The following is a 15560-nucleotide window of genomic DNA, read 5'->3' as shown; positions in this document are numbered from 1 at the left end:
ATTATTGCAAAAAGTACAAAATATTGTGTTTTTTTCATAATTGTCAGTCTTTTTTTGTTTATAGCGCAAAAAAAAAAACTGCAGAGGTGATCAAATACTGCCAAAAGAAAGCATTAATTGTGGGGAAAAAAGGACGTCAATTTTGTTTGGGTGCAACGTCGCACAACCGCGCAATTGTCAGTTAAATCGACGCAGTGCCGAATCGCAAAAAAATGCCCGGTCTTTCAGCAGCCAAATATTCTGGGGCTGAAGTGGTTAAATGTGGTGACAACATTCGTTTTCTTTTTTTCAGGCTAAAGAACTTTTTCAGCAAATGCCGAAAATATCTGTTGATCCTGCCAGAAATGCAGTATCCTTGTGACTTCCTTCGAGATGAAAAAACAGCAGAAACATTCTTATCTTTATTGCGTAAACGACTCGTCCCTTCAATCCACAATGTAATGGAGATAAACAAAGAAAGACGTGAGTTTAGACATGAAGAGGAAGTTTGTTATTTTTAGGCTTACCAGGTGTAAATAAAGGGGAAAAAAAAAGTCTAAGGGCTCTTTCACACGGGGCGGATCAGTGATGATCCGCCCCGTGAACACCCGCTTGCTCAGCGGGGATCGCTCCGCCGATCCCCGCTGAGCAGAAAGATGACAGGTCCATCGCTGCACACTGTGCAGCGACGGACCTGTCAGAGCGCCGCTCTCCCCTATGGGGGATCGGATGATGACGGACCGTAGTGTCCGTCGTCACCCGATCCGATCCGAAAACGGATGGAAAAGTAGGGTTTTCCTCCGTTACACTTTTCGGATCGGAGCGGGTCGGATGTCAGCGACCCCTCGTGTGAAAGAGGCCTAAAAAAAAGAAAAAAAAAAAAAAGAAAAGGAATTGAGCCCCTACACTATAGTGGTAAGCTGCAATCAGCAATATATGACATTTTTGTTCTTGGGTTTATACATTATGATTTAATGACTAGTAATAATGACCTGTCTCTGCGTTCCTCAATCTGCCTCTGGTAATCCTCCATGGTCTCATTCACCTTCCTCTGGACCGTGTTGTGCAGAATCTTGTGATCTGTGAGCAGTTCCCATTTGCTCTTCAAACCTTTATAGTTGTTCTCCTTGGTGAAGGCCAACATCTGCTCACGCAGGTCATCCCGCTTCCTGCGCTCTAGTGTGATGTAGTCCATTGGCCTGCTGGTAGGGAATTTGGCTTTCTGCATGGAGAAGTAGAAAAATCACCGATTAATTCATATCCTGGTTCACATTTGAAAGAGAAATGTTGCCATAAAAAGTAGAAAATAGGTTCTGGCCAGCTGTAAAATATTTTCTCTTTCTTAGTACACAGCATGAAGCTCCATTAGTTTACCCCCATTTGTAAAGCTGTTGGTTCACACCAATGCGGTGTGGGAAGTCGCATGTGATTCAGACAGGAATCGCACCGCATTCCTCTTCAAATGACATCCGATTCTTTGGAGTGCGATTTGAGCCCATTTATTTTTGTTTGGCTTAAATCGCACTATGCATGCAATTTTTTTACTGCACTGCAATCGAATCGCACCCATGTTACCTGATTCAGCCAACTGGATCACCTTTATAACAGCTGTGGCAATCGGGCAAAGCTTGGAACTCAATCTCCGAAGTTCTGGATGCTCCAGTATATATCCAAAACACCAATATCAAGGGTGGCATGACCTTTTAAAGCCCAACTTTAGCCACTAAGTTCTCCCCCTTCCTGGACTGTTCTTTTCCCCTTGAGGCCTCCCACATGGTATTTATTCTTTTTTCAAAAATATACTTAACTTTTTCCAATGTCTTCCGACTGGACACCTGACATTCCTCTCCTTCTCCCAATATTCTCCAAAGATGGGCAGTTCTTGGAGATGCAGAGAGCAGCACTGGCAAGTTAAGCTCACCATTGCTCTCTGTATCAATACATTATGAATGAAGGGCATCATGATTGTGCCCCCTCAGGGAATGTGGCCATGCCATATTGAAGGGGTCTCTAAACTTTCGAAACAAATGGCCAGTCTACTGCCCTTCAACCCTTCAAACTCTACGGGGGGGGGGCTAGACTATGGCCGGTGAGAGGAAAAAATGCCATAGGCTTAGTGGTCATTGGGATTACAAAAATTTACATCATTTCCGTCAGTGGGATGCGTCTTTGATGTTAGGTGGAGAATTAGTTCCACATCTCTGATATCAGTGGGAGGAATAGTGCCCCATTGTTGGTGTTAGTGGGAAGAATAGTGCCCCATCATTGGTGTCAGTGAGAGAATTAGTTCCCCATATCTATTATCAGTGCAAGGAATAGTACCCCATTCTTGGTGTCAGTGGGAGAAATAGTGCCCCGTCTTTGATGTCAGTGGAAGGAATATAACCCCACTACAGGTGTCAGTGGGAGAATTATTTCCCCATCTCTGATATCAGTGGGAGGAATAGTGCTCCATTGTTGGTGTCAGTGGGAGGAATAGTGCCCCATTGTTGGTGTCAGTGGGAGGAATAGTGCCCCATTGTTGGTGTCAGTGGGAGGAATATTTCCCCAACTATGATGTCAGTGGGACAGCCTTATTCCAAAATGGACTAAATGTATTTTTTTCCTCAAAATTCTACAAACAATACCCCAAAATGACAACGTGAAAGAAGTTTGTTTGGAATTTTTGCAAATTTATTAAAAAAATAAAATAAAAATCTCACATACATAAGCATCACAGCCTTTGCTCAACACTTTGTTGAAGCACCTTTGGCACCAATTACACCCTCAAGTCTTTTTGAGTATGATGCTAAAAGCTTGGCACACCTATTTTTGGGCAGGTTCTCCCATTCTTCTTTGCAGGACCTCTTAAGCTCCATCAGGTTGGATGGGGGGGGGGTCGGTGTACAGCCATTTTCAGATCCCTCCAGAGATGTTCAATCGGGTTCAAGTCTGGGCTCTGACTGGGCCACTCAAGGACATTCACAGAGTTGTCCCCGTAGCCAATCCTTTGTTATCTTGGCTGTGTGCTTAGGGTCGTTGTCCTGTTGGAAGATGAACCTTCTCCCCAATCTGAGGTCCTGAGCGTTCTGGAGCAGGTTTTCATCAAGGATGTCTCTGTACATTGCTGCATTCATCTTTCCTTCGATCCTGCCTAGTCTCCCAGTTCCTGCCACTGAAAAACATCCCCACAGCATGATGCTGCCACCACTATGCTTCACTGAAGGGATGGTATTGGCCAGGTGATGAGCGGTGCCTGGTTTCCTCCAAACATGACACTTGCCATTCAGGCCAAAGAGTTCAATCTTTGTTTCATCAGAACAGAGAATTTTGTTTCTTATGGTCTGAGAAACCTTCAGATGTCTTTTGGCAAACTCCAGGCAGGCTGTCATGTGCCTTTTACTGAGGAGTGGCTTCCGTCTGGCCACTCTACCATACAGGCCTGACTGGTGGAGTGCTGCAGAGATGGTTGTTCTTATGTAAGGTTCTCCTCGCTCTACAGAGAAATGCTAGAGCTCTGTCAAAGTTACCAACAGGTTTTTGGTCACCTCCCTGACTAAGGCCCTTCTTCCCCGATCGCTCAGTTTGGCTGGGCGGCACGCTCTAGGAAGGGTTCTGGTGGTTCCAAACTTCTTCCATTTATGTATGATGGAGGCCACTGTGCTCATTGGGACCTTCAATACTTTAGACATTTTTCTGCACCCTTTCCCAGATCCGTGCCTCAATACAATCCTGTCTGGGAGGTCTACAGACAATTCCTGGGTCTTCATGGCTTGGTTTGTTTTCTGACATGCACTGTTAATGGTGGGACCTTATATAGACAGGAGTGTGCCTTTCCAAGTCATGTCCAATCAACTGAATTTACCACAGGTGGACTCTAATCAAGTTGTAGAAAAATCTCAAGGATGATCAGTGGAAACAGGATGCACCTGAGCTCAATATTGAGCGTCATGGTGAAGGCTTGGACTGCTTTCACACTGAGGAGCTTTACAGGTGCTATAGTGCTAAAAATAGTGACTGCATAGCGCCTGTAAAGAGCCTCTCCTCTCACTCCAGTGTGAAAGCCCGAGTGCTTTCACACTGGAGCGGTGCGCTTGCAGGATGGTAGGAGCGGTGTACACACCGCTCCTAAAGCGCCCCTGCCCATTGAAATCAATGGGCAGCGCCGCCAAACCGAAGGCTAAGCGCCTCTGCTGCGGCACTTTGCGGGCGGTTTTAACCCTGTTTCGGCCGCTAGCGAGGGTTAAAAGCCCCCCGTTAGTGGCCAAATAGCACTGCTTAAATGACAGTAAAGCGCCACTAAAAATAGCGGTGCTTTGCCACCGACGCCCCCAACGCCCCAGTGTGAAAGCAGCCTTAGAATACTTATGTTCATGTGATTTTTTTCGGTTTTTATTTTTAATAAATTTGCAAAGATTTCAAACAAATATTATGGGGTATTGTTTTTAGAATTTTTGAGGAAAATAATGAATGTAATCCATTTTGGAATAAGGCTACATAACAAAATGTGGAAAAAGTGAAGCGCTGTGAATACTTTCCAGATGTACTGTATGGTATGTGTTAGTGGAATCCAACCTTGTCATCTTCTAAGCAAATGAAAGACTTACCACGGCCACCGAATGAGGGGTGGGCCCGGTCACCTCCCTGCAGCGCAGTGGTCTGCTTCTTTGGCTTAGCATCATCATGGCTCCCTCTATTCAGATATCTACAGGAACAACAGAATTTTTCCAATATGGTGATTGGTTACAGATAGATGTGCACAACGGCAAACGTCAAACTGTTAGATGCTGATCAGGAATACATACAGCCAAAACCAACAACAACAACTCAACTCACTGATCTGGGAGGTGCCATATTTCACTTGTCTAAAAAGGATCAAACTCTGGGGACATCATCAGCCTCAAATGCTTCACTGCCTATTGAGTCAATGATGTCTGGAGCTCAGCACTGCCTCTCCTATTCGCTAGATGTGTCATCTCAACAATTTGCATGTAAATTTGCATGTGTTTTCCCTTTAAGTGCAGACTCTATCTTCTTATATTGATTTCTAACCTTCCTTGGGCGGTAGCAGAAACAGGGCTTTTTTTTTCACTGCAGAATGGTGATTTTGCATTGCACGACCGCGCTGCCACTGAAAGCCAAGGGTTTGGCGGCGGTTGCATCAAGGTCCAATTCACTTACATGGGAAAGTTTGTCAGGCAGTGCTGCCAGTCAAACTCTGCATGCAATGTTGAAATTGCCACCCTGCACTGCAACTCGTCACGGAAATGTGTATTCACTGGCTTGTAGGTAGGTGGTCAGGGAGCAATAAACCCACTGCAAGGAGCCTAAAAGTATTAATTCACTTTTACAGAAAAAATTAAAAGGTGAGTTAAAAAAGGAAGCACGGAAAACAAAAAAAAAAGAAAAAGAAAAAAAGAGAAAAAAGAAAACGAATGCAGCCATCACATCTAAGAATTGGTCAGATGCAATATAATAAAAGTTTGATTTTTGGTTTAATACTGGCAATCCATTCACCATATCAGAAGGCTTCTCCCCTCCTCCATCTGGATGATATAAAAGAAAAAAAAAAAAAGACGAGGACCGTGTGGGAGCCATGAGCGCCCCTCTCTGACAACACACAAGTGGGCATGGGGTACCCGTGGTTTATATCACCCTCGTATTTATAGTAATACCTTAGTTTGTGAGTAATGTGGTATACAAACGTTTTGCAAGACGAGCAACATTTTTTTTTTTATTGTAACTTGATATGTGAGCGATGTCTTGTAAGACGGGCAGTAAAGGGATCACAGTTCACAGATTTTATGTTAAAAAAAAAAAAAAGTGGAATTACACTCACAATGTAAATCCCGCAATAAGGAGTCTGGTGCTCATCCATGTAAAGCCGCTGGTTTATACTGTAAAGCCGCTGGTGTACACAGTACTGTATGTGGCCAGAGGTCCGGGGGTGCCGGTGGCTCCCAGCACTTCCTGCAGAACTCGGAGACACTCCCAGCTGGGTGGGCATAATGCACATTCAGAGCATCCGCAAGTGTCAACATTTCCCGAATATCTCTGAACTCTCCAGGAAGCGCTGGGAGCCACCAGCACCCCCGGACCTCTCGCCACATACAGTACTGTATACACCAGCGGTTTTACTGTATACACCAAGTGCTTTACTGTATACACCAGCCTTACAGTATACACCAAGTGCGTTATTGTATACACCAGCAGCTTTACAGTACACACCAGCGGCTTTACTGTATACACCAATGGCTTTATGGTATACACCAGTGGCTTTACTGTATACACCAGCCTTACAGTATACACCAGCAGCTTTACTGTATACACCAGCGGCTTTACAGTATACACCAACAGCTTTATGGTATACACCAGTGGCTTTACTGTATACACTGGTGGCTTTACTGTATACACCAGCCTTACAGTATACACCAGCAGAGCCTTACAGTATACACCAAGGGCTTTACTGTATACACCAGCAACTTTACAGTATACACCAGCGGCTTTACTGTATACACTAACAGCTTTACAGTATACACCAACGGCTTTATGGTATACACCAACGGCTTTATGGTATACACCAGTGGCTTTACAGTATACACCAGCAGCTTTACGGTATACACCAACGGCTTTACTGTATACACCAGCAGCTTAACAGTATACACCAGCAGCTTTACGGTATACGCCAACGGCTTTATGGTATACACCAGTGGCTTTACGGTATACACCAACAGCTTTACAGTATACACCAACGGCTTTACTGTATACACCAGCGGCTTTACTGTATACACCAGCAGCTTTACAGTATACACCAGCAGCTTTACGGTATACACCAAAGGCTTTACAGTATACACCAAGGGCTTTACTGTATACACCAGCAACTTTACAGTATACACCAACAGCTTTACAGTATACACCAACGGCTTTATGGTATACACCAGCAGCTTTACGGTATACACCAGCAGCTTTATGGTATACACCAGCAGCTTTACGGTATACACCAGCGGCTTTATAGTATAAACGAGCGGCTTTACGGTGCTCCGAATGTGCATTACGCCCACCCCACCCAGCTGGGAGTGTCTCCGAGTTCTCCAGGAAGCGCTGGGAGCCACCGGCACCCCCGGACCTCTGGCATACAATACTGTATACACCAGCGGCTTTACTGTATACAATAGCAGCTTTACATGGATAAGCACCAGACTCTTTAACGCAGGATATTGTTTTTAACATTGTGAGTGTAATTCCACTTTTTTTTACATTAAAAATGTGATCCTTCTACTGCTCGTATTGCCCCTGATCTCTGGCCTCGTACTGTATACACCATATATACTGTACTGTATACACCATATATACTGTACTGTATACACTATATACACCATATATACAGTACTGTATACACCATATATACTGTATACACCATATATACTGTCTACACCATATATACTGTACTATATACACCATATATACTGTATACACCATATATACTGTACTGTATACACTATATACACCATATATACTGTACTGTATACACCATATACACTGTACTGTATACACTATATACACCACATATACTGCACTGTATACACCATATATATACTGTACTGTATAAACCATATATACTGCACTGTATACACCATATATACTGTATACACCATATATACTGTACTGTATACACCATATATACTGTAAACACCATATATACTGTTCTCTATTTTGTATTGCTGACTGTAATCATTTTTATATGAATAAATGGTTGTGGAAGGAATCATCTGAGTTTCTATTATTTCTAATAGGGAAATTCGCTTTGATATACGAGTCCCTTGGATTACAAACATGTTCTCGGAATGAATTATGCTCGCAGTCCAAGGTTGTCCTGTATTTCTTAGGAACCATGCAATGCTGGTGCTCTTTATAATGATCCAGCATGCAGTAAAACCCATTCTTATTGTTATTAATGAATGAGGAAAGCATAGTAAGGTGAGCCCAGGTCCAGCTGAACTATAAACCCCAGGCAGGCCATGCTGGCACTTGTAGTCCACCACTTAAAGGGTGGGTGACCCCTATACAGAGGAGGAGGGTGTACACAGCCCACACAGAGGTCTATAATACACGCACAGCTCACATACAGCACACATTACCAGAGAGAAGAGCGATCCTGAGAGTATTCCTGGGAGCAGCTCGCCTTCAGCATCTCCTGTTTCCCGGCAACCGCCGACTCCGGAAGTGACCTCACCTGCCTCCTAGCTACAGGATGTAAACAAAGCTAGAACACCGGAGGGGCGTGTCGTTCTGCAAAGCGGCCAGCAGAGGGCGCCAGAGCGCTGACTCTAAACTCCTGGTCTGATCACAGCCTGGCTTACCTACCAGGCCAATTCTGACATTTCTCTCCTACATGTAAACATCATATTTTTTTATGCTAGAAAATTACATAGAAGTACCAAACATTATATATGCTTTTTTTTTTTTTTTTAGCAAAGACCCTTGAGAATACAATGGCACAACTTTTTCTCTCGCACAGTATTCGCGCAGCAATTTCTCAAATGCGTTTTTTTTTTGGAAAAAAAACAGTTTTGTGCTTTGAAAAAACCCAAAAAAACAGTAAAGTTAGCCCAATTTTTTTGCAGAATGTGAAAGATGAAGTTACGCCGAGTAAATAGATACCTAACATGTCACGCTTCAAAATTAGACACGCTCATGGAATGGCACCAAACTTCGGTACTTAAAAATTCCCTTAGGCGACACTTTAAATTTTTTTACTGGTTACGTTTTGAGTTACAGAGGAGGTCTAGGGCTAGAATTATTGCTCTCACTCTAACGTTTGCGGTAATACCTCACATGTGTGGTTTGAACACCGTTTTCATATGTGGGCGGGACTCGCTTCTGCGTGTGAGCACACGGGGACAGGGGCGCTTTAAATTTTTTTTTATTGTTAATTTTGCTTTTTTTTTTTTTTTTTTTTAGTTTGACACTTTTAAAAAAAAAATAAATACATTTTTTGGCCTCTTTTATTCCTATTACAAGGAACGTAAACATCCCTTGTAATAGGACTATGGCATGATCAGTCCTCTTTACAGTGAGATGTGGGGTCAATAACGTCATATTTTAATATGATCTTGGTGTTGGTGGTGGGTACCTGGTCTTGGCTCTTTGTGTATTAAATATATTTTTCTAATAAAATGTATCCTTTATTAAGCAGCATGGTCCGCCTGTGTCTCTTCTCAGTGGGAGTCTTCCCCTGAAATTTTTTTTCTCAATAATACCCCACATCTCACCTCTAGGCTGGGAAGCCTGGAAAAAAAAAAAAAAAACGATCTCGGCTTCCCAGCCGAGGCGGCGGCGTTTGTTTGAATGCAGAGGCCGGGCGTGACGTCATAACATCGCGCCCGGCCTGCGAACGATCATCTGGTCCACCAGAAATCTCTATGGTAAACATCCGGGGCCGGCAGATCCGTTCTCCGACTCACTGATAGAAGTGGTGAGTCAATAGAAGCACCGGTGGGCGGCGGGGGACCTCAAGAACGATCAATCGGTGGAACAGCCGCTATGATCATTCTTTCGGGGTAGTGAATCGCCAGCTAAAAAAGCCAATATCTGAATGATGCCTGTAGCTGCACCCATCATTCAGATATAAACCTGGAAAGTCAAGGACGTCATATGACGGCCGGCGGGCGGGAAGGGGTTAAGTAGAGGAGGTCTATGGATTATTTTTGGAGAGTAGGGATATAGTTTTGTGTTACTCGAACCCACCAAAAAATAAAGATTTAAAATCACATTCAGTACCTTCATTGGTAGCAGTGGCGGCTGGTGCTGTATATTTTGGGGGGGCGGCAAACAAAACACCAATGTTCTGCGCCCCGAGACCGCCCCTTTTTTGAAGCCTATTAGAGCCTCTGACTCTGATCACGTGCTTCTAAAAAAAAAAAAAAACACCTTGGAATGCATACTTCGCCCTGTATGTAGATTAGGGCCCGGAGGCATGGATTAGGGGGGCGCTGCCCCTGCGCCCCTAATGGACAGGCCACCACTGATTGGTAGTCATTTGTGTCCCTTGTAATGGCGGAGTCGGACAGCACATTCAGAAAAATACTTTTCAAATCTCCTCAATTGCAACTTCTTATATGAGGGTGACTACATTTGCTCTACATGGTCCATATCAGCTGTACGGACTCACCCACACAGGGTACACAGGGACAGATGCATGGACCTGGACGCATAGACCTGTGTACCGTGTGCAGCTGAGTCTGTGCAACTCAGGGGCGGCCTGTCCATTAGGCATAGCTCCCAACTGTCCCTGATTTCGAGGGACTGTCCCTGATTTGGAACAATGTCCCTCTGTCCCTCTTTCCTCTTCATTTGTCCCTCATTTTGGTCTGATCTATATAGTTGTATATAAATGGGAGGTATACATTAGGTGCGCCCAGGTGCCGCCCCCCCCCCCCTCCACGGCCGTCACTGCCGTCCCCTATTCATGTGTCCGACCCCGTTCGGGTCACCAGGCATATGAATTACAGCGTCCAGCGTTTTTTTATTTAAAGCACTGATTAGATCCAGAGGCTCTAATAGGCTTCAAAATAGGGTGGACTCGGGATGCAGAGCATTGCGTCTGGAGCCCACCGAATGAAAATTTGGTGTGGCAACGCTGATCCTCCTCCCGGCCAATCGGGAAGCATTTATGAAACTCGTTTCCCGATTGGTCAAAATGTCAAGCGATTCTTTTGGACGCCTAGCGCCGGGAGGAGGAGAGAGGAGACACCACAGAAGCTGCTCCAGGAGAGGACACCGGTCACCGGAGCAGCTTTCCCCGAGCCCGCCACGCTCTCACCGCCGGCATCCAAGGTAAGGACAGCGGGTGGGGGCTGTGTTTGTGCCGCGGTGGGGGGGGGGAGTGCCGCTCCATTGGCGGCCTCCTGAGGGGGGGTTGTTTGCCGCTCCCCCCCAAAAAAAACCCCACAAGCCGCCACTGGTACAACTGATAAGTGTCCATTCACTTTCTATGGGCTAAAGTAAACAAACGGCTCATCACACTCTACAGCTTAGTGCCCATGTGAATGAGACCAAATATGTACTGACGCATCCAGCACTGGCACGTAAAAACAAAGAAAAGCACCTAAGCTGCCCACAGTCTACCAAGTGAACAAACAATTACAGAGGGGCACAATTTAGGCCTCACTCACATATGGGGACCTATCCGTACACATGCGCAAAGGGCAATCGGTGCCCGCATGGGAGGCACAGTAGACATGTGCGGTTCCTTTCATTCCGTGTCAATGTTCGAACAAATTTTTCATTTTTCGGATTCGGAAATATACAAAAACCCGAATTACAATAAAAACAAATTTTACCAAACGTTTCGAATAACGAAACTAAATTTATCTGAATTTTCGAAATTCGGAGTAAAATTCGATTCTAATTGATTCCGATGCGCATGGCCGGCGGATTGCGGGAAAGAGAGCCAGAACGGGGATCTGTCAATGTAAACAGACAGATCCCCATTCTGACAGGGGAGGAGAGACAGATCTGCTGTTCCTAGTGATTAGGAACAGCGATCTCTCTCCTCCTCCAGTGAGTCCCACCCCCCACAGTTGGAAACACCTCCCAGGGAACACATTTAACCCCTTGATCGCCCCCTAGTGCATACCTCCCAACATTTTGAGATGGAAATGAGGGACACCTACTAGCAGCTGTATGTAGGCATAGGACACGCCACCTGCTATGCCCCCTTGAAGGGGAAATAACAAAAAGAAGGTTAATGACATCCACAAGTGCTTTTTTTTTAACCACTACTATTCCTTTATATTGGCTTTTAAAAGTGAAAAATGCAGCAATTTAGAATTCGGATGACAGGTTTAGCACTGGGAAACACTTTTTGAAAGATAAAAAGTGCATTTTATATACAATTATATAGATTAGACCAAAATGAGGGACAAATGAGGAGGACAGAGGGACATTGCTCCAAATCAGGGACAGTCCCTCAAAATCAGGGACAGTTGGGAGCTATGCCCTAGTGTTAACCCCTTCCCTGCCGTAGACATTCACACTGTAACCAGTGCATTTTAATAGCACTGATCGCTGTATAAATGTCAATGGTCCCAAAAGTGTCCAATTTGTCCGCCGCAATGTCACAGTCCCGCTAAAAATCGCAGATCGCCGCCATTACTAATAAAAACGAAATAAAAATGCCATAAAAATGCTATAAATCCTTTCCCTATTTTGTCGACACTATAACTTCTGCGCAAATCAATCAATATACGCTTATTGTGTTTTTTTTTTTACCAAAAATATGTAGAAGAATACATATTGGACTAAACTGATGAAGAAATTCGTTTTTTTACATTTTTTTTGTGATATTTAATATAGCAAAAAGTAAAAAATATTGTTTTTTGTTTTCAAAATTGACGCTCTTTTTTTGTTTATAGCGCAAAGAATAAAAACCGCATGCACTGGATATGTGCAGGACGAACAAATTACCGTATTTATCGGCGTATAACACGCACTTTTTTCCCCTTAAAATCAGGGGAAAATCGCGGGTGCGTGTTATACGCCGATACCCTGCGATCCTGACCTGTCAGAACGAAAAAATCGCTGACCGCGATTTGAAAATGGCGCCGCCGGCGCCGAAATACACAGTGCCGGTCCTCGGCTCTTCTCGGCGGCTTTCGGTTTCACTCGAGCGCCGCCCCAACCTAGCCGAGTATTCTCGGCTAGTTTCGGATAGCTCCGCTCACCGTCCGAGTGGAACCGAAAGTAAACGAGAGCCGCCGAGAAGAGCCGAGGACCGGCTCTGTGTATTTCGGCGCCGGCGGCGCCATTTTCAAATCGCGGTCGGCGATTTTGAAGCTCAGAGGCTTCAGCAAGACTGCACTGGGGCAAGGCTGGACTGGGGCAAGGCTGGACTGGACACTGGGGAAGGCTGCACTGACAAGGCTGCACTGACATGGCTGCACTAGCAAGGCTGCACTGACAAGGCTGCACTGACAAGGCTGCACTGACATGGCTGCACTGACATGGCTGCACTAGCAAGGCTGCACTGACATGGCTGCACTGGCAAGGCTGCACTGACATGGTTGCACTGACAAGGCTGCACTGAGAAGGCTGCAATGATGGGCATTTAAATGTAAGTTTTTTTCCCTTCAACTTCCCTCCTAAAAGTTTTTTTTCCTTAAAATTCCCTCCTAAATTGAGGTGCGTGTTATACGCCGGTGCGTGTTATACGCCGGTGCGTGTTATACGCCGATAAATACGGTAGTTTCATTTCGATTTGTTAATCTAGTTATTTAGTTTCATTAAATTTGGTTTAGCCTGGGTTCACACATATGCGGTGCGAATTGAAGCTCAGGTTTCACTGCAAGATAAAAATCAGTTGTTCAGAGGTTCCTCTGCGTTTTAGCTGCAGATCAGTGAGCAGGGAGAGGAGAAGGAGAGAATTCATGTTCAGAGCGGAATGCATCTGCGAATCAGATGTGTTCCCATAGAAGATAATGAGCTTGTAATTTGCACCGCAATGCCCAGAAAACGCACATGTTTTTTGTACAATGCGCAGTGCGAATGCAACGCACATATGAGAACCAGATACATTCAAATGATTGTATTTTAAAATGTCCTGCGAATTGGTGTAAGCCGCATCTAATTCTCATAGGTGTGAACGGGGGCTGATTCGTTCAATTCGTATTCCAAATTCGATATATATCTTTTTTGAATTTTCTTTGAATTTACTGATTTTTTTCGATTCAAAACATTCGAATCGATACATTTTGAATCAGTCAAATTGAAAACTTTCGATTTTTTTTTTTTTGCCAATGTTTCAAATCGAAAAAAAATCTGTAAATTCAAAGAAAATTCGAAAAACACATAAAACGAATTTCGAATACGAAATCCCGAATATGAATTGGACGATTCAACCAAATTTAACTAAACAAAATAACTAGATTAACGAAACAACTTTTTTTCGTCATGCACATGTCTAATGCACAGCTGTGGATTCGGGGACAAACAGGGACCAGCGGCTGTGTCTGTGTAGCTGCCGTGCCCTATAGACATGAATGGAAATGCCTGCATGGAAAATCGGTGCATTACATGCGGGTAAAGATGTCCCTTTGTATAATTATGGATGAGGACTTTGGACTGCTGGCACAATGCCTATTTGGATTTAAAATTTGAGCAGAGAGGTGCACGTGAGACGCAAGACACACGCACTGCTCGTACTTCATTGGTGGGAATGGAAGCAAGGGCTCTTACAGCACACAGGTGCCACAAATGCCAGGCATTCAGGCCTTCTTTTTTGTTCTGGGTGATCTGAATGCAGCCCATTGTTTTCAACAGGCCTGTACAAACAGGCATGTAAATATTAGAAAATTAGTTAATTAATTAGTAAATATTAGAAAATTAGAACCACATTTAGTTCAATAGAAAAAAAAATAGTCTGTATTACTGGCCAATATTTTATATATGTACTGTATTTATATACTACTGTTCTTAAAAGTTGTAGAAAGTTGGTTAAACTTTATTACTTTCCAGGTTCCTATAGTTCAAACAACTCAAAGGTAGTACAATAATAAAAAGAATTTACTTAGCTGGAGTTAAAGAGGAAGTAAACCCTGGTGGGTTTTACTTCCCCTTTATTCCCTTGCAAAGGTAAAGCATAATTATGTTTCACTTACCTGAAACTGAAGCCTGCGATGTCACCGCTGTCCCCACTAGCAGCGAGCATCCATCTTCATCCCTCTTCCTTCCGGGGCTGCGAACTCCAGCTCTGCGACTGGCTGGAGTCGCGTGACGTCACTCCCGCGCATGCGCACGAGAGCCACCAGTCACGGCATGACCCCTATTAGAAACGGCACAGTGTGCCCTTTCTAAAGTGCGCATGCGCCGTAGATATCGGCGCTCGGCTTTTTTGTAAATATCTCCTAAACCGTGGAGGTTTAGGAGATATTTCCAGCATCTACATGTAAGCCTTAAGAACGAGGGACACCAATTAGCAAAAGTATGTAGGCATAGGACACACCCCCTGCCACGCCCCTTTAAAGGTGAATTATGCCAAAAAAAAAAAAAATAGTTAAACACACAAGTGTTTTTTTTACCACTAATATTGCTTTATATTGGCTTTTGAAATTTACAAATGCAGCAAATTAGAAATTGGATGAAAGGTTTGGTATTGGGAAATACTTTTTGAAAGATAAAAAGCGCATTTTATATACAACTTTATAGATCAGACCAAAATGAGGGACAAATGAGGAGGAACGATGGACAGACCCTCGAAATCAGGGACAGTTGGGAGGTATGCAATTAGGCTTATTTAATAAAATCTGGCAGATATGACTGATGTATACGTGATATACTGTAAATCTTTCCTCATTTCCACACACTGTAGAAGTTCTGAATAAAGTTGTAGCTCATGTATACAACTCCTCTCTTCAACAGTTTCCCATTAATTACATGGCAATGCAACAAGTCTCCCAACAATGGCATTACTCAAGACCAGGCCTATTTCTGACACTTGTTGTTTTAAAAAAAATCTGTATTTTTTGCTAGAAAATTACTTTGAACCCAAAAACAGCGGTCTTTCAAACGCAACTTTTTGGTAAAAAATACACTTTAATGAATTA

The 15560-nt window shown here is 43.9% G+C and overlaps 1 protein-coding gene across 1 annotated transcript in view; it reads right to left on the bottom strand.

The window, feature by feature from the left end:
- Window positions 1-8250, bottom strand: part of CFAP53 (cilia and flagella associated protein 53) — a 34460-nt gene extending 26210 nt beyond the window's left edge. The window contains exons 1-3 of the mRNA XM_073619548.1: window positions 8097-8250; window positions 4566-4663; window positions 972-1201 (exon numbers count right to left, since the gene is read on the bottom strand). Of these exons, the coding sequence (XP_073475649.1) occupies window positions 972-1201; window positions 4566-4643 (308 nt within the window). The 5' untranslated portion in view covers window positions 4644-4663; window positions 8097-8250. The remainder of the gene's footprint in view (window positions 1-971; window positions 1202-4565; window positions 4664-8096) is intronic.
- Between the last annotated feature and the right edge of the window lie 7310 nt (window positions 8251-15560).

Source organism: Aquarana catesbeiana, linkage group LG01 (genome assembly GCF_042186555.1).
Source record: "Aquarana catesbeiana isolate 2022-GZ linkage group LG01, ASM4218655v1, whole genome shotgun sequence".
Taxonomy (NCBI): Eukaryota; Metazoa; Chordata; class Amphibia; order Anura; family Ranidae; genus Aquarana; species Aquarana catesbeiana.
The sequence above is the reverse complement of the archived record's forward strand: the minus strand, read 5'-3'. Positions and strand labels throughout refer to the sequence as shown.